The following is a 19678-nucleotide window of genomic DNA, read 5'->3' as shown; positions in this document are numbered from 1 at the left end:
TTGCTTCTGATGTCTTTTTATAATTAAAAAAACCCCAAACCATAAAAATGGTGTTCTAAAATATTCATTGTGACATTCTTCTTCCTTCCCATGTCTCTTACCAATGCATCATTTATCATAAATCTATCATTTATGAACAGTTTTCATGAGACAAACACACATTGTTAAAGATCAACATGAAGACAATCTTTTTAATAGGTAAAGCTCTGCATGGTACAAGAGATTATGGCGGGGACTTTTTATAAGCGTGCTTAGGATGATAAACCATATCTACAAACTCCAGGATAATCTCAGCAGCAATCACCAGCCCACCAATCCAGCACCTGTGAGGACAAGTTCTGCCCATTTTGCACAAAGGAAACGTCTTTGTTTAACCTACATTAGTCATTCAGGGAAAAATAATCCTCATATTTCATAGTATAGTTGAACAAAAAAAAATCCATTTCATACAGTTTTTTTATCTTCTCAATTTGTTCCGAGGTCAATTGTCTGAGGTACTCCAAGGTGATATCACCATAAGTTCGTTTCTCTGACCCATATCTCTTCAAGCTGGGGTATTGCAGACTCTCTGGTGCACCAATGACCTCCAGAACACGCTCAGAGTCCAACCCAAGAGTTTCATACTTACCCAAAATATCATAGTGAATGTTGCAAGGATCGCAGAGCAGAAACATTGGTTTCCAGTGAATGTCAAGAGTATGTGGTGGTTTTGCTATAATGAAGTTGACAAACTCCTGGAAACTCACTTTTTCAGTAGAATTTTTATTTTTCCTGAACATTGCCCTAATCCTATTAGCAACAGTGATACTGTAGAATGGCTCAGAGTGCAGGAGTTTGTCTCTGTAAGCTGAAACCAGCCGTTCCAAGGGATGTCTGGTGAACATCACTTTGGTGTAATTGCTTAGAAATTCCTTTTGTAAGGCAGGAGGGTAAGTCACCAGCCTTTTGATCAGTGAGGTTTGGTGGATGTCATCATGCTCAATTTCAGAAGCTTTTGCATTCAAACCTGATTGAAGAAGAAAAATAGTTCTCTTCCAGTTGGAGCAGCCTACCTTGGGCACCTCACAGTAGATAAATTTATGCTTGTGCTCCACAAAGAGCTGGTTTGCAACCTGAGAATCCAATTTGCTTCTTGGTTTATTAAGGTTATTCTTCAGGCAGACAGAAACAAGTGTGTTTTTTCGACTGTTTTGAGTTGCCAGCCAATATTCAGTAGTATCAGGAAAAGCATCTGTAACCAAGGAAGAAATTTAAACCATTTCAGTGAAATAGTCTTATATAAATCTCTTTATCTATGACAATCATAGCACTCAATCTATCACCCTGCATACAAAATTTAGTGAAGATGATAAAATCAATTTTTTTTTTTACTGTAGCCAGACTAGACTATGGCAAACATGCAATAAACTGCCCTCCCTTGTGAAACATTTATTAAAATGAAAACTTTCAATATGTTAGCAGTATTAGTCTAAGCAAGTTTGGTGTTCCAACATCATGGTTTTTTTAGCGCTCTCCTCTCAAATATTGCTAAGATAGCTACCACAGTGACAGGACCTTGGATATTTTCACAGTATTGTTTGTATCTTGGGTTTCATAGTCACTTTCTAACATATTTGGAAAAGGTGTCTCTCTTTCTATAAAACATTAAATCTTGCTGGTAATTTCTTTACTCACCTGTTAGGGTTTTTTGTCTCTTACAGAAAAACCCATAAAGAAATATCCCGAATAAAAAATTTGGGAGAAGGAAAACTACCACCTTCTGGTTCATGTTATTCTCACAGGAAGGAAAATGACGTGATCTCTAAAGTGGAAATCTGTCTTTCTGTCAACAAGGAAAGATAATTCAGGTTAGACTTTGTATGATTGATATGACAAAGATAACATGTAAATCTCTTACAGAATTTGGGACAGCAGAAAGACCTTTGAAGCTCTATAAAAATAGGCTTTGCTAAAAAGTAAAAATTCTGTTATGGAAAAGACTCACCACAATTATATTGTTAAAACAAGCAGACAATTAATATGACCATTTAGAAGTATTCCAAAATTCCCTCTATTCTCAAAACAATGAACTGCTTACGAACAAATACTTCTCCCTTCTCTTTTAAAGCTGTTGGAGAACAATAACTTTAGGATTACAACGTTGTATTTTTTTTATAACCTTTAGAATCTGGGAACATAAACTTCTCTATAACCTGTAACAGGTGTATCCACAAAGACCATAACACATTCAGGATAAGTTCCTTTCCATTTGTTGCCCTGAAGCTTTCCACTTTGTACAAATAAATTGCTGCAGGAGAAACTCTTCTTTATTCTTGCAGAGAATCCTAACCACTAACTTGAATTCTCCCATTCTCTCTCTCCAAAGACACTGCATAGTATATATGTTTGCTGCCATTGCTGCTGCAGCAGAAGAGCCCCAAAATGGTTCAGTATGACAGGAAATGTATAGAAGAGGTAGAGAAAACAACAGAAAAGGAGTTCTTCCATGTTACTGGATAAAAGGAGAGAAGGCAAATGCAGTCCAACACAACATATTTTCTCTCCTGTGCTCACTCATTCTGTCTCCTTGCACTTCATGGAGAGAGGCCTATCTAAATCCCCTGTGCAATCTTACTCTGTTTCCCCCAGTAGAGAGTTTTCATCAGCATGCTTTTATTGGAAGTTGCAAAATTAAGTGCAAAACAATAACTACTGGCAAGCATGACATTCTCTTTCTGTTCCATAAAGTCTGCACAATCAAAGAAGTCAAACAGCACTGTCTTCCTTTTCCACTTCTCAAGTTTTCACCCTGAACCTGTTGGCAATAAACACATCATTGCCTGGATTCCTTGAAGATGTAAATTCTTTTTTTTCCAATTTTTCATATTTTGTTTTGTTCTTATAAGATACAATAGGACCACTTTGGAAGTTGTTTGTGTGCTACCCATTGTGTGGATATACATAAGCCCCAGCTGCCATAATGGAAACTGGTTTCTGGTGTGTTCTGAGACAGCAGTAGAGGCAGCACCAGTTACATTGCTGAAGCTGTACTTGAGCACAAGGCTTCTTCCTTTCAGGGCTGACATGATATTTGATATTACACACTTTTACCAGAATATCTTCAGTCTCATACAGTTAACAGCATTACTGATAACTAAATCTCTCTCAGCGTAGGTATGACCTGGGGAATGGAGAGGGACACTGTTCACTATCTCTGTATTAAAAATTTACTTGTATTTACAATAAAATGTTACAATTCTCATTCAAATTAATGCAGTATTCTTAGACACAATGGCATTCAGCCTATACTTTTTTATTTTCTTGGCTGCATAAGATCGTTGTAAAGGCTACAAGAAAAGTTTCAGGAAGATTTGCCTTTAACCTTTTCTTCACTGTACATCAATTCTCATTTTACTGTGTGATCCTTGAGTCCTAGTGCACCAGAGGCTGTTTTCAAGGCCAGCTAAAGTCAGTCAGGTTGTTCATTGATCTCATGAGGGCCAAGATTGAGTGTTCCCTTTTTATTCTTTTTCAGAAACAGTTTGAAGACACAATTTCACAATGTGTAGCAATTGAAATCAATATGACTAAATTATTCTGTACAAGGACTCCTTGTTAGAGTGTGCTTAGGAGAAGGATGCTGGGCTTCATTCACTTTAAATGCTGTCACTTCAGAGAAGTAATGTTATCATACCTCTCTCAGGAATCAGAAAATGAACTAGATTATTTTCACCCTATTTAGATACTTGTATCATGCATATTTACTAATTACACTACTGCTAGAGAATATAAGATGTGCTATAAGGCATATCTCATGTGGAAATATGTCAATGAGTCACCACAGGGAAATAGAAGAGACTTGCTTCCTTGGGGGAAAGAAGCTGTTTAGGACCTAGTTAAACACAGGAGACAATTCCTCTTCTAAGACTTATGCATATTTGTGGAAGCAAAAGAATCTTTAATTAAATGCAGGAGAACAATCAGACCATAAGGAGGGATAGAACAAGCTCCAAGATGACAGGTGAAATCCTTCTGGACTCCTTAGAAAACTTCACAAAATAGACTGGCAGTAAGAGGTAACACTGCCCTCAACAAGGGAGGTCAACATGACGTGAAGCTACCTTAAGGTGAAGTCCAAAGGCTTCTTCGGAAGATGTTTTCAGATGGGAGGCCCCAGTACGGAGTTCTGTGTAATGCAAAGTCTCCAGTGATCAAAATCACCTAAGAGAAACCTGAGGAAGAGGAGGAAAGAAGATTCTCAGAGCCATTTTGTCAAAGAGGGACAAGTCACCTGGAAATTAAAAAGGAGGGAAAAAATCCAAAACGAAAAGCACCTTTGTCAGTAGGTGTCAGAGGTGTCAGTGTCAGTAAATCAGATGAACTTTTCCTTATATTTGTTATGGCTTTTCCACGTACTTGTAATTGTGTTTACTATGTAAGATGTAAGGAGTTAATACTTCTCTTTGCATTTTCCCTCATCCTACCTTGAATTAAGTGTGATTTTAGGTAACTACAAGGTATTCCTCAGTCAAGGAGTGGTGAGTCTGTTAACATAAAAAGTCCATACTAAATAGACTAGTTCTGCTGTAACCAAAGGGCAGCAGTATGGGCTCTCCCAGGCAAGATGGAAAGACAGCATCATAAGACTCATAAAAAAACCAGAAACCTCTTCTACTGAAAAGTAACAAAACAGGAAGACAGGGATCTAAATGTCTCTTTGGATCTTACACACTCCCAGAAAAGAAGAGCCTAAAAATTAAATATAAGGTGTTAATCTTCTTTGTTCTTGTCGTACATAGAGAAGGGCGGTGGAGGGGTAGAGAGGAGGTGGATTTTTAAGATTTTTTTAAAAATTTTTAATTTTTAATGAAGCATAAAATCTTCCAGATAACAGCCTTACACTGCACTGTTGATTTTTCCTTGTTCTTCAGATCACATCCTTATAAATGAATTATACATAGATATGGCTTGATATTTTCAATATCTGCATGTGTTACTGGATTCTGCAAATTACATCAAAAACCATTGTCTGATTCTTTTTTGCTCATTACTAAAGAGTAACCCAGGCAGCAAGAATTATCCTCATAGAATCCTTTCTTGCAGGAGTCTTTCAGAAGGATTGCTATCAGGTGATAAGATTTTTTGAAGCCTGTCAGTTAATTAGTGTTTAATTTCTTCAGTGTGTGTCCAGCTGATTTGACGTCTTTCTAGCTTCTTAGCCAAAACCTGCTGTCAAGTCAAATCCTTTATACAATTCTAAATCCACTATATCAGTGCTATTGCCTTAATCAACCAAAGCCAAACAAAAATAATAAGTCAGTCTGGTGACATCCGTTTCCTATAACAATCCAAAGTTTCTATATGAGAACAACCAGAGCAATTGTTCAAGCCAAGAGTGGGAAAAAATGGGGCATAGATTACTGGAGAAAGCAATGCCAATCATCTCATGTGCATGTAAAATGGCAAAAAGGCCTGAAGCCCTCATAAAATTAAAAATATTTACTAAATTCAAGCCAGCTTTGCACTCCTGATAATTTTACCATGTCCCTCTACAATTCCATTTTAAAGATTATTTTCTTCCTGATATATACACTGCATGTAACAAAACAGAAAACATTGTATCATGTTGTTCATATCTTTGTTGTCACGTTTGCTGACCATAAAATGTTCTTCCCATCCTTCTGTTTACTTCAAGAAATTTCTGACAATTTTCTGCTTTTAATACTTTCAACATCTCCCTTTTCTACATGGTACACTAGGTATGGAGGTGGCCAACAACCTACTTGCACATCCCCTACATGGCAGGCGAGACTGTTTGACCCAGAAGAGCTCTCTATGTCTGTATTGTACTTTTCCAGGGGTGTCACAAAATTGTCATATGCTGGAGTTATTGGATACTTTTTTCTGTTAAGTTGCTTTTTCTTGGTTCATTTGTCTCATGCTTGCTTTCCATTTTGTGATACTAGACCTTCTGCACCTTCCCCTGTGTCTGTTAGTGGTCTGGACTTTAACTGAGCATGTGTAGCTACACCACAACCACTCACACTTACCCAACCACCATCTTCAGGTTTATAATGAGTTCCTTTTCTCCTGACCAAAACAAGGTCTGATAGAAAACCCCTAGTACTCTTTCAATTAGGAAATACTCAGACAGTCAAAGATGTTTTAATGATAGTTACACGAGTACATGACCTACCACATCACACTTGGACTGAAGTTCTTCCTTCTGCTGAGCAGATTTATTTCTAGAACAGGCATCAAAGGAATAGGTTGCATTGCCTTGCACAGGTATCACTTTGTACACTGTTCTGTCCTTGAACTGCTGAAACAAGGATTCATAATATAATTTAACCCTAATCCTTCTCCTGGAACTTCTGAACCATTGCAATTGAAAAATCTTTAGTATTTAAAGAAATATTTTTTTAAAAAGACTTAAAAATAATATTTTGATACTTTCATAAAAAATAAGTATTATAGCTGGTAATACTGACTACTGTTAAGTCTTTTTGTGTGGCACCTCTTACCCAAGTACAGAAACACATGTACACACGCGTGTGTACATATATATACACACATATGTATAGTTCCAAAACACATTAATATCAGTTACATTGGCATATTATTTGCTTCAAGTAAACTAACTAAGTAAGCTGATAATGATTTAAAGTCTTCTGGTAGTAAACTTACAAAGGTGCGCCTCAAGCTAATTTTTTCACATACAGACCCTGGTCAGAGCTGAGCATGTGGGGTGATCCTCTGCACCTGGTTGATAAGTGGAACTTTCCAGATTAAAAGAATGAAATTACAACAATACTTATTTGTGTTCCTGATATATTTGAAGCCAGAAGTAAAAAAAAAGTACCTGTAGGGCAGCTCAGTGGAAGGTAGGGAAAATCTCTGAAAACAGATAACATTCTCAGTTGCTGAACCCCATTCTGTACTTAAGCCCTGTTAATCCCTTCAAAAAGACAACTGCAAATACATACATACTGATATGTGCATGGGTACATAGAAGGTGAGGAGGGGATGACGTGTAGAAAGCCCCCAAGAGCAGCCTAGGCAGGAAAACCAAGCTCTGGATTCAGTCCTGCGTGTGCCGTTCTATCAGAGTGAACTGCAAGAGCAAGAGCCTTGTTCGACCAAGCCTGCAGCACCCTCACTTGTACAGTTTGTGATGGGTGGACAGGAGGGAGAAAGACCCCAGAAAGTGGAGCCTTAGCAGCCATGCTGGCCTGTCCATGAAATGGAAAATCAGTAATGGATTAGGAAACTCAGACAAGTTACAGACAGCCAAGGGCTAGAAAAAGTATCTGACCTGGGTCATTTTGCCAACAAGAGACAGTATTGAACATCATCTCATTTGCAGCATGGGTTGAAAGGCGTTAGGTGAGAATGGGTAGAAGCTCAGTGGGGAGACAGCATATGGGCTAGGCTGGGAGCTACGGAGGAAAAGGCTGACAAGGGTGTCCTACAGAACAGCACACTTCACAGCACTGAGGTGGGTACAAAGTAACAATTTCCATTACAGGCACAATCTAAAACTCTTGTTCTGTGCAGTGGTCATCTCAGCCCTCCATTACTGCATCAGACTTCTTTCTGGTCTCAGCAACTGTTGTGATAGCTTCCTCACTGCCATAATGAATCTGCTTATTATTCTCGCTACACCACTTCTTCTGCCTGCCTTTTAGCTTTTCCTTCTCTGCTTAATTCCATGTCATCTCCTTGTCTTACCTTCCAAAGTTTTTCTTCAACAATCATTTCTCATGCAGTATTAAAAGCTCAGCTTTACTTTCTGATCAGCCATATTGGTAGCCGCTGTTACCAATAGTCCATGATAACAGAAAAAACAGTTCCTGCTTTCTCCTCTGCTGCCCCTGCTTTTGAACCAAGTTTATGAAGCACCTAGAGAGCCATTACATTTTTCACCTAAAATCACTCCTAAAAATCTTCCCTTTCAGGGATGCCAACACCAGTTATGATGCCAGTGTGCTAAAATTGTTACCAACCAGCCCACAAAAGAGCAAGCGAAAGGAAGAGCCAATTTTGGCCCGAAAGGACAAAAGTGAAGAGGAAAAAAAGAGTACATGGGAAAAGGCAGCAGCGAGTCTGACAGAAAAGCTCCCAGGGAGAGACAGGAAACAGAAACACAAGGAAAAGTGACAGAGCTGGGGGCCAAGGGGAATAGAAAGATTCTGTAGCCTGCTCTAACAATGTTGTGGAAAAGGGAGGTTGGGAACTGGACTGAAAAAGACACAAGATATAATTCAGTGAAGACAAAGAAGAACAAACTCAAAGAAATTCATAGAAAGCAGTATGCTAATTATCCAATAAACTACCACAGACGTTTAAAGAGGAATGAGACTGTATGCAGTGCGGTCACTCATGCACTGGAACCCAGCCCTTACTAAGTAATCAAACTTGTCTCTCTTTTCCTTCCTGGAACTGCAGCCAGAAAGAAATTTTTGATTTTCTAAGCAGAGATAGATTCAGTGAGGAGACCTGGCTCGTGGGTGGGCCCAGCTTGTCTGGGACCTGGGACACTGGAGACCATTTCTGCTGCAGCATCACTGGGGCAGGGACTGGTGGCCTCAGGAGGCTGACGTGGGGTCCCAGGCTGTGGGCAGTGGCGGGCAGCCCCAGGGGACTGGATGGTGCCCTGTTACTGCTTTTGGTGCCTGACATCTGGTAATGGGTTGTGGGGCCTTTTTATCTAAACACTTAATTCAAAATTCCATGCACTTATCAACTGCAATTTAAATCACTGCAAAACCAATCAGAAGAGAGCAAACTTCACCACTTTCTTTTAGGGAATCTAGATGAGTCTAAAAAACTTGGAATGAAGGAAAAAGGGGAAAAAAAGATGTACAGAAGAAAAGTTTAGAACAATGCACACCTGCCACGATGGCAATGAACAGTCTCCTCCCAGGCTTGTTTCATAGCAGATGGGCCTCACAAAGTCCCTCTGCTTTGTCATGTATATAACTAACTCTCTGCCTTTGCATATGTCTTACTGTCCCCTCCCATGTTTCTCTTCTCACCTAATGTCAGTAATAGCAATGTTTTTCTTGCCATTCAGGTCTACCCACCTTGTCTCAGACCTAGATCCTCTTTGTCCCCTCCAGCTTTTCACCTCCCAGTGCAAGCTTGATTCATGCATTCCTGCCACTGCACACCAAACAGCCCAGTCAAAACTGTTTGTAAAAGTCCCAGTTACTTAGCACACCGCCCCCAGGCAAACTCCTGTTTGATCTTGCCTCTTCACGGGTTTATACCCTTGTGTCCCCACCCCTCAACCATAATTGATGACAGATATGACCTCTCTCTTTTTACACTCCAGTGAATACAAAGCATTTCTGCTTAAATTGTTTTCCTTTTTTGCTCCTATCTCATCCAGCTTCTCCTGTCATTCTAGTCTAGATTTTGAACCTCATTTTCAGGATCCAAAACTAATTTCGTCTGAAACCATACCTCTACTCTCATTCCCCCCCACTCTTTCTTCTTTATACTCCTTCAAAGACTCCTTTACAGGAATCATGTACGAGTCCTAACACCAGCGATTTGGTGTCTCCTGTTTGACAGAAATAACCTCTTTGCCTGAAACATCCTGACACTGACAAACTGTGTGTATACCTTTTTCTCTCTTCCTACATGAATCTAGGCCTATTTTTCCTTTCCCTTCTGCTCTCCTCTGTGTTGCAGGGCAAGCTGTTCAGCAGAAATGTTATGTTTTAAGTCTGTATCTATGAAACATGTTTTTATAGCATACTATGACACATGCAGTATCAAAAATTAAGTTTGGAGACAGTAGGATTAAAGTGATAAGCTAAATCATAGAGAGCATAAAATGAAGTGTCTGCTGGCTTCTTGAAACTGAAGACTTGACATTTCAAAGCATTTGACGTTACAGTACACTCTAAGTTCAAAATAGTCTTGTGGATTCAGTTGCAGATAGAAATGCTTGAAAAATCTGCAAATCTACAAAAAAACTGATTTCCACAGTCTGCTCAAGTATCCAGAAAATGAAGAATGGAGAGTCAATGAGTCTCTGAAAAGGTGGGCACCCCACACCACATGGGATTATCACAGCAGACAAAGAACACAAACTCTCATCTTAAAAACTCTTGCCTGGTTCACCATACACCTTTCTTCATCTGCCATAGGTAGTGGGGATCCTCTGCACAGCTCTTGAGTGTCTCAAGAACATGTTCATCCTGTGAACCAAACATGTCAAGTCGTGCAGAGTATCTTGTTTCTTTAGAAACTGAGTGTTGAAAAGCTACTGAAAAATGTATTCATGAAGTATCATAACAACATGCACAAAAATCACTGTCAGTGGTGAATCAGCTCCCCTGACCAGTCTCATGATACACACTCTAATAGAATAACCTATGGTGGCAGTAGGCTGCTATCTTCTGAAGAAACCCAGCATCAACAGTGACAAGTCCCAAACTCATCAGTCTTACCTGCTGGCAGCAACAAAATGGTGAGACTTGGCCATACGGGATGCCATTCCTAGCACTGAAGGAAAATGATCCATAGGACATCTTGTCCCTGCTTCCCCTGCTCCCACCATTAGCGTGGCCTGCCCAGAGTCTTCCTCTCCTGGTACCCCCACCTCTTTGCACTCCACTCTCCAGTAGCACTCCAACACTACTGCTTAACACATATTTGCATGGGCACCAGAGCTTTTCCCTTAGCCCCCATCCCAGGTGTGACCCCATCTTTCCCAGTCCCTGCTTTATTCCTCAGGCAAAATTTTAACCCAATCTCCAGCAAATTCTCACCTCCAAAAGCCTTCCTCATATTGTCCCCAGGCAGCTTGCCCAGCAAATCCTGTTCTCCAGCTTCCCAAACGCCCATCAGATCTCACCCTGATTCTGCTGTTCAGCCTTCCTCACGCACAAGCCAGCTCTTTGCTGGCTCCCCCTGCCAGGCTCCTCCCTTCACCTCCTCAGTCAGCCTCACAGCCCCCCCTCCAACAACCCCACTTCTGAGCCCAGCTCATCAGAACTGTCTCTCCTTCTACTTCCAAGATTCCCACGCAGCCCCACTGCTTCTCACTCTCAGTTCTATACTCATCTAGTCCCAGGCTCTGCACTTCAGCTTCTGTAGTTATTTTAGTATCTCCCAAACTAAACTGACGCATTTCCCTTTTCTTTCCCTCCCACATCAATTTTTGCACTAGTCACCAAGGCATATTTTCCTGCTGATTTTTTTTCTTGAATCTATTTTGCCAGCAATCCCCAATGATTTCTCCCTAGAGTTCTTGCTCATGTTTGCCTTGTTCTTTAAAACGGATGGTTTGCTCTACAGTGCAGAAGAGGTTCCACTGAGAATGTACAAGAGGAACCTCTTAACCTCATTTTTCAAATGCTTATTTCAAAGTCTGCAATGTACCTGAACTTTTTAGAGGAAAGGTCACTGGAATCATTTAAGATAACAAAAAAGAGCACAGATTTCCTGTATAAAAATCTATAAACTATTGTTGCTCAAAGGATTTCAAAAATATCCTGAGGCAGATATCTAGCCTGAAAAATTTCTGCTGAAATGCTTGAAATCTAACAAAATCCTACATAGCTACAAACTGTATTGAAATTAGAAGAGTCAAGACGAATACTGCCCTTAATAAAGCCAGAAAGTGAATGAAAGCCTTTGTCATTTCATTTCAGGCACCAGAATCCCTGTAACATCAACTTCTTAACTGAGGAAAGCCATAGCAATGAATAATAGGCTGACAAAAAAATCTTCTGTAGATTCATTTCACCACAGTGTAATTTCAAAAGCTAAACAATGTCTCGATTTATGCCTTAAAATATTTTATGTCAATTTTTAGATGCATAAACAAATAAAAACCCCAACCAACTCTGAAAAAGAAATCTCCCTTTGCAGAGATTTGCCCACACTTACAAAATCATGGTAACATGAAAAGCCACTAACAATCCAATTTTACTCACCAATCAGACAGCCTCAGTGGAGATTTCCCATGCCTCTGAGTGATGGTAAATAAACAACAAAGATTCAGACAAAGAAAGATCAGTCCAGAGAGACATGTCATTTAAATTTTATGCCTAGGTATGCAAAGGAAATAGGGGAAAGATTTTTCTTCTCCTTACCTGGACTTCAAGGCTGGGCAAAATGTTTCTGTATCCACATAGATGCTTTCACAGGAGAGCATCTGAAACACTGTACACGTAGTACTTGTCTGTTTTGATTAAATGCCCAGCTAAAAGTTGCCAGTGTTTCCCTGAGAATGTTTAGGTGAGCATCTCCAGTTGCACATTACAAAGCACTGTGCTGTGTCTGTCTCTAGGTATAACGAGCAGCATTTAACCACTCCCTGCAGGGTCTACAGCAGCTGTTAGAGCCTGCCAAGTGCTTCAAGAGAAGCCTGCCAAGAGGCTGCCTGCTAAGCAACCAAGAAAGGGGATGGTCAGGAATAGGAGGGCAAAGGTAATTTGGTTGAGAGTAACTGTGTTGTGATAATATGCATTATTTTTAGATGAAGAACAAGAGGCAAGATCAATTCAAACCCAATGAACTCTATACAAGAAGACTCCAATAAACTCTGGGAACTGGAAGGTAAGTTCTCATGGGAAACATGGCTAAAGCAGAAGGAATTCAGTAGAGTTGGCACTTCCTTAAAGAAATTATGTTTAGGGTACAAGCACAAACAATCCTACACAGTAGGAGGATAGGAAGTAGAGTCAGAGATCAACTTGGCTACTTGACTAAGCAGCACGGTCTTCAATGACCTGAAACACAAGAAGAAAATGTACAGAAAGTGGAAACCAGGTCAAACTCCTAAGCACAAGTATCAAAGAATAGCACTAGATGCTGAAACAAAGTCATAAAGGATAAAAAGCACAAGTTTAACTGCAAAAAGAAATGGAGATAAGAGATAGCAAGAAAACAAATCTGGAAGGAAAAGAAAACCCCAGTGATAGTTCACTTGCAGAAGGCTGATGTACGTTTTCCATCATTCTTCATAAAAGGGTCAACTGTTATTACATGACTAATAACTAAACTCAGTAAGAAAGAATCTGTCTAGAATAGGAAAGGAACACGACCAAAAATAATTTGAAAATACTGCAGTTCACCTCATCCTCAAGTATACCACTACAGCGTGTCTCCAGGAGAGTTCTCTAGTTGTTGTTGATGCACTAAGTGTCCCTGGACTGCAATAGGAACTTACACCCCTGCACAGATACAGATGGCTACCTCTCAGGCTGCTAAAGAGGTGAAAAGAATGCTATACATAGTGACACCTGAGCCTGAGGAAGTACATGTTAATATACCTTGGCAATGGAGAGGAGCAAGATCGGATCTGTTTTGTTTTCAGCTTTGTCTGAAAACTCTCAGAAGTTGTGTGAGAAATGTGTGAAGTGGTGAACACAATGCTCACTTTTATAAAGTCGAGAAATGAAGAAGAGATCAATTCTGGAGAAATACTAGAATAAATGAAAATATATATTATTCATAAAAGGTTGGAGAGAGTTGAGCTATATTGCTTTGTATTTTTTGGCATGTTGGCTATTAATTTCTGTAACGTGGCAACAAGTCTTACAAACAGAGAAGCAATAGGTTACATAATATGTTTTTATTTTAATAATGTTATTGACATTATAGCATTGACTCGTAACATTTTCAAAAGTATATTAAAGTGAAACTATTTCTGGAAGAGTGAAAAACTACCTGGGCTGGGGAACAAACAAGGAAAACAAAACCAAGCAAACAAAACCAACACCAAAACCACAGACAAAGATTAGTTTTTAATCATTCACTATCAAACTCAAAAACCATAGTCAGTAAGATTCTAGCTGGGTCCATTCTGGGCCAAGTAATGGCTCAGATCATTAATGATTTGGATAAAGGAACAATCCTTCCACCTCGTAGATAATAAGCCCATGTGAACAGTAAACTCATTCCACGATACATTAAACTCAGAATGCTTTTGACAAATAAGATAAATTATCTGTAGGAGAAAATACATTGCAATGCACTTGTCTTTAGGGGGAATAATAAGGGGGAATAATAGTTCATAAAAATGTGGCAGCCATTCTGCCATAAAAGGGTTAAGAGGGGTACCAGTCACTCACAAGTTATTCATGAATAAGTAGTGTTTCATTGTATCAAGAATGCAAACTGCATATTAGGAAGAGAAACTGCTTTGACTGTACATTTGCTTGATACATTAAGGAATACCTCCTATTATATTTCTGTCTAGCACAGCAACCAGTAGCACTGTGTCCTGTTCAAGTAAAACTGTTCCAAGAGAAGGCAGACCAACTGGAAAGAGTCCAGAGAAAAGCAGAGAAAATGGTCAGTTGTCTTGGGAAAAAAGAAAAGCCACAAGAAAGAAAGATTGAAAGAATTGGGCTTACTCCATTTACAGAACAGAAGGACAACTGAACACATGAAAACTATCATCTATATAAGTTACCTCTAAGGAGGTAAGGAGGGATTGTATTTTTTTATCTGTAGTGTATAAAGCAGTGGGTTCCAAATATGACACATGAAGGTTATGCTATATATTAAGAAAATCTTATTACCAATAAAGACAGTTAGATCCTTTTTCATTTCTGAGGCACAGTTGATTTCTTTTTGGAGCTTCAGAATGCACAAAATGAAGTCTTGAGGTCTTTTCCAGTCTCCTTTTCTTTAAGTCTGTGATTCATCCTGTTGTATAATTTAGATACCCCATTTTACCTCTCTACAAAAAGTACATGTAACAAAGTTTTCATGCTAAATTATCCAAACTCAGACTGTTATTTCAATATAGTGACTCCAAACCAATGAAGCCACCACGGGGCTTAACACAGCCCAGATTGGCATGATGTCACTTTTTTTTTTCTACTGTAAATCCCATTAACTCTCATAAGAAATGTTAAGAGTTTTGGTGAAATGATTGCTATCCTTTTAGAGAGTAGTGTGTCTGATATTTGGTGGTTGTACACTGCTATCTCAACTGCCAGAAATACGTTCTTTCCTCAGGATTCCAATGGAGTCTGCTAGAGAAGTCATCTGCTGAAGCCTGCCCTCCTGGTGAGCTACTACACAAACTGCTAACAAGACACAGAGCTCATTTGCCTCAGGGGGCACTTATTATGATGAGAGATGAAAGACACAGAACTGAGTGAAATGAGATATGGGCAGAAAATATGGAGACATACTTTGTTAGAGGGCTGCAGAATCAGGTTGCTTCATCTAACAATTTTTTTATGTGGTCCTTCTTTGTATTAATCAAACTTCAAGATCACATGAGTTTATAATAAAGTATCCTCACTTGGCAGAAAAGATTAAATTCCTTTTGCCTGGCTTCCACCAAAGGTCCAATTCTGTCAAAGTTCAGACATTCTTGGCCAAAGAACTGTATCCTGTGGATGACCAGCTCAAGGAAAATCTCACAGAGGGATGTTTGTTGTACTACTGCATTACAGAAGATCCAAGGACATGTGACACCATTGCCAGCAAATACCAGTGCTGGTCATTACCTGTATTGTCTCTGCAATTCACTTAGAGACACATGTTCAGGTGATTTTGTACAGAAAAAATCTCCTTGAAACAGTTTTAATCTTGCAGAAATATTACAGTTTTCACATTTTATAAACTATTTGAACCAGGAACAATCCATTTGATACTCCTTTCTGGCCTTCTGAATTTCTATTGGACACTGGATTTGTCTCAAATATACAAGATAATCTGTTTCTGTGAAACATACTTTTCAAACTCAGAGTAATATCCAGCATACCATGAAATTCATGCTTGCCCTATATAGCATACTGGAGGAGTCATACAAGAAATATTTTTTTTCATAAATTCACTAGCCTATGACTTTTCTCTGGGTAAACTTTTCAGATTTTGCTGTAATAAGCTTTTGTTGAGGGTTAGGTATTTCACCTCAAATAAGGCTGAGAATAAAAGAACAAATAAACTAAATCATTCATTTATACTCTCAGAGGTTTAAAACTTTATAAAAGCAGGGAAAAAGTTTACATCTATAAGCAATGTCTGTCTCCCTGTTTGAGTGACTATAACCACATCCATCTAAACCCATGAGGCAACACTAGTGACTGAATCCCAAAGGAACTGCCAATAGCTGTGCTTCTGAGCCCATCTTCCATTGAAATTAAGATGGAGTCAAAAGTTCAATAAACTTAATAAACAGAGTCCCAAGGGCCAAGACTTCAGTACATGAAGCAAATAGCTACCATGAGGGAAAAGTTGTGTTCCCTCAAAGATAAAAGATGTCAATGACATTTTTGGATGTGAGATAGCCTTTTTTTTACAGTGTGGAATTGTTTTATAATATCACTGTTCTTATACGGGTTCAAAGATGGGAGATGTTAATTTAAAACATGTTAATTAGTAGCAACACTATCTAAAACTAAGTAGCAAGTAAGATAAATTTGTTTTCTCACAACTTCTACTCTTCCAGAAAGAAAAGAAGCAATAGCAGCGTCTGGATTTCAAATAACTAATGTAGCCTTGGAAAAGCAGTTCTGCATGAAGACTTGCAATGAAACTGTCCAGAAAGATCATCACTTTTTAAATTATTGATTCTTCACGGCATTTTCTTTCCCCTCAGATCCTATTTCAGCCTGAATATAGTAATAAAAATAAAACATGGCTTTTAATGGTCCTTTTAGCATTTATTTAAGAAACAGGACATGGTATCATGTTGTGTAACCATGGTATGGGTTGTACAAATGTGGCTAACTATGCCTATGCCCAAGTGCGAGCCAGGGCTCACCACAGGAGAGCAGAATGAGGAATGTCTACATGAATGAGGAAAGAAAATGGCAGAAGCACGTTGTACAGTCACAATTAAGTATCACTTTCAGAGCTATCTCTTGCTTGGTCCACACAGGCATGACTAAATGTATAAAGCATGTCTCTGTTACACATTTACATGCTTACTCAAAAATCTGCCAATACTGTTCACAAGAATTTCTAACTAGTGAAGCACTCTTAGTATATGTGAAGCCCGAAGAGGAAAGAAACCCCAAGGTGATCCTTCATTTCAGTTTTCTTTGTTTCAAATTCAGAACTATTTGGATCTTTCAAAAGGTTGAAATTTTAAAAAATATTTAAGCAGAGTGTGAAATAGAAGAAATAGAAGAAGCTACTAATTAATTTGTATTGTTAAATGGCAACCCCCATTCAAATGCTACAAGAGCTGAACAAAAGAGGCAGTTTACTGCTTCCAAAATAGTGTAGTAGAACTCATCCAACAGGTAAAAGTGCTCAGAAGTTTAGGATTTTTATTGAGGAAAGATTTCCCAAGCAGCTTCAGATTTTGGCATGTAAGAATCCCAAAGGAAAGAGTATTCCAGAAATAACCTCACAAATAAAATGATGGTAAAAGAAACTCGTGTGCACTTTTGTATTTTCTGTATGTTTTCAGAAATAAGAGTCCTTGCACTAGTAAAAAAATAGGTCCATACATCATATTGATAGATAAAAAATTCAGAAATTTGAAAGGGCAAAAAGTATCTTGCCTTAAGAGGCTTTTCTAGGGTTTTAAGGCCAAGAGTTTTAGATATCAAGGGAGAAACTGAAGAAGTTAAATAAGACTATTTCAATTGAAGCAGACAGAACAAAAATACAGAAAATGTAGACTGTAATAACCTATGAAGTTCAAATTCGTCTATAAACAATATCAACATTTCTTCTTACTACTACTACTGCTTTAAACCTGTTATCTAAAAAATATTTTGCTTTTTAAGTGATTTGTATATCTCCTTTACATGGATAGTTACACATAATATTTCCTAAGTAATAGGAATTAATCCTGGATATCTGGCTTAAATTCTGTGCTTTTGGTTGTTTTTTTCCCCTGCAATTAAGGCAACATAACAAAAAAACTAACAAACCACATGAAAGCATTAACAACTGCAAAATTATTTCTGCATCTGAAGAGACCGGTTGAAAAGCCAATTACCCTTGACATCACTAAACCTAAAATCAAAACTCAGTATCTTTTAAAACACAAACAGAAAACACAAAAGTTCTAATTTACTAACAAAACACCTAGAAGATTTAAAAAAAAGAATCCTACTATTTTCTAAAAGGAGTAAATTTAAAAAAGAAGTACCTCTACAACATTTTTGTCTCTGGAGCTTCCTGCTGGATACAGCCTTGTGAAACTGTGGCTGAGTTTACTGCTTTCTGTTTACTTAATGCCTTAGCTCAAATAAAAAGAAGGTGTATCCTTGAATACCATACGCACAGCACGACACATTGTGGTCTTTCTTTGGCAAGAAAGTTTGAATTTTTCTTAGCAATATTTGACTTCTGAAAAAAGGGAAGAAAATATTTAGCCTGACTGACCTTTAACTTTATTTTAAAAATTTCCTTGACATAGAATTTCCTTCATCCATGCCCTGTCCCTGCACTATGAAACCTTTCAATTTCTACTTCAAAAAAGATCTGACTCAAAGCTCACAGAAGTCTGTCCAAGATGTTTCAGTCACTGATGTCAAATACATTGATTTCTACGTGTTCTGGAGTGATATGCAATCATTTCACTTAGAGCCTGTCTGGGTGCCAAGAGCTGTTTGGAAACCTAAGGATAGACAAAAGTGCATATGTGAAGTATTCAAAGGGATGAAAGTGTCTGTGTTGGATTCACCCTGAGCCTGACATTGATAGAAGGATTGAAGAAGATGGAAAAAGGAATTAAATACTTGAATAGAATGCATTTGGAAATATTTTTAAAATATCTATCCTTAACTCACTCACAGCTGACTGGTGATACTATGAAATATCCTTTTTCAAGGGGATGCCTAGGGCCCCTGCCATCCAAAGGGACTTGACAGACTTGAAAATTGGGCCTGTGAAAATGTCATGGAGTTCACAAGGCCAAATGCAAGGTCCTGCACCTGGCTTGGGGCAATCCCAACCACAAAGACAGGCTGGGCATAGAATGATTGAGAGCAGCCCTGAGGAGCACTTGGGGGTGTTGGTGGATGAGAAGCTGGACATGAGTAGGCAATGTGAGCTTGCAGCCCAGAAAGCCAACTGTATCCTGGGCTGCATCTAAAGCAGTGTGGCCAGAGGGGCAAGGGAGGGGATTCTGCCCCTCTGCTCTGGTGAGACCCCATCTGCAGTGTTGTATTCAGTGCTGGAGACCCCAACACAGAAAGGACATGAACCTATTGGACTGAGTCCAGAGGAGGGCCACGAAGATGACCAGAGGGCTGGAGCATCTCTCCTCTGAAGACAGGCTGAGAGGGTTGGTGTTATTCAGTGTGGAGAAGAGAAGGCTCTAATTGCAACCTTCCAGTGCCTGAAGGAGGCTTTTAAGAAAGATGAGGACAAACTTTTTAATAAGGCCTGTAGTGATAGGACAAGGAGCAATGTCTTTTAACTGAAAGAGGATATATTCAGACTAGATATATTGAAAGTATTTTTTATTATGAGTGTGGTGAGACACTAGAACAGGATGCCCAGAAAAGCTGTGGATGCCCTGTCCCTGGATGTGTTCAAGACCAGGTTGGATGAGGCTTTGAGCAACCTGATCTAGTGGAAGGTGTCCCTGCCCATGGCAGGGCAGTGGGAACTAGATGATCTTTAAGGTCCCTTCCAACCCAAACAATTCTATGATTCTATGAAAACAGTTGTTCAACTGTAACAAATATGTAAATAGAACATGGGTCTATCCTATGCACAGCAACCTGTGTATTGCGACTGCACCTTT

The 19678-nt window shown here is 39.0% G+C and overlaps 1 protein-coding gene across 11 annotated transcripts; it reads right to left on the bottom strand.

Annotated features, from left to right (window-relative positions):
- Window positions 1-212: 212 nt before the first annotated feature.
- On the bottom strand, window positions 213-18095 carry LOC138110784 (carbohydrate sulfotransferase 9-like). 11 transcript variants are annotated; one of them, XM_069015963.1, is made up of 6 exons: window positions 6966-7074; window positions 6842-6876; window positions 6176-6301; window positions 4101-4211; window positions 1675-1822; window positions 213-1231 (listed from the first exon to the last, which is right to left on the bottom strand). In XM_069015963.1, the coding sequence occupies exons 5-6, from the start codon at window positions 1766-1768 to the stop codon at window positions 381-383; spliced, it is 945 nt and encodes a 314-aa protein (XP_068872064.1). In that variant the 5' UTR covers window positions 1769-1822; window positions 4101-4211; window positions 6176-6301; window positions 6842-6876; window positions 6966-7074; the 3' UTR covers window positions 213-380. The 11 variants fall into 11 exon arrangements, with proteins under 11 accessions (XP_068872064.1, XP_068872065.1, XP_068872066.1 ...); XM_069015964.1 differs by having other exon boundaries at window positions 6176-6298; XM_069015965.1 differs by having other exon boundaries at window positions 6970-7074.
- Window positions 18096-19678: the final 1583 nt, after the last annotated feature.

This window comes from Aphelocoma coerulescens, chromosome 5 (assembly GCF_041296385.1).
Source record: "Aphelocoma coerulescens isolate FSJ_1873_10779 chromosome 5, UR_Acoe_1.0, whole genome shotgun sequence".
Taxonomy (NCBI): domain Eukaryota; kingdom Metazoa; phylum Chordata; class Aves; order Passeriformes; family Corvidae; genus Aphelocoma; species Aphelocoma coerulescens.
The sequence above is the reverse complement of the archived record's forward strand: the minus strand, read 5'-3'. Positions and strand labels throughout refer to the sequence as shown.

Coding starts and splice junctions, on each gene's coding strand:
- LOC138110784 (XM_069015973.1), bottom strand. CDS start 1,768: ATGAACCAGAAGGTGGTAGTTTTCCTTCTCCCAAATTTTTTATTCGGG. Junction 1,232..1,674: donor GAGACAAAAAACCCTAACAG/GTGAGTAAAGAA, acceptor CCTTGGTTACAG/ATGCTTTTCCTGATACTACT.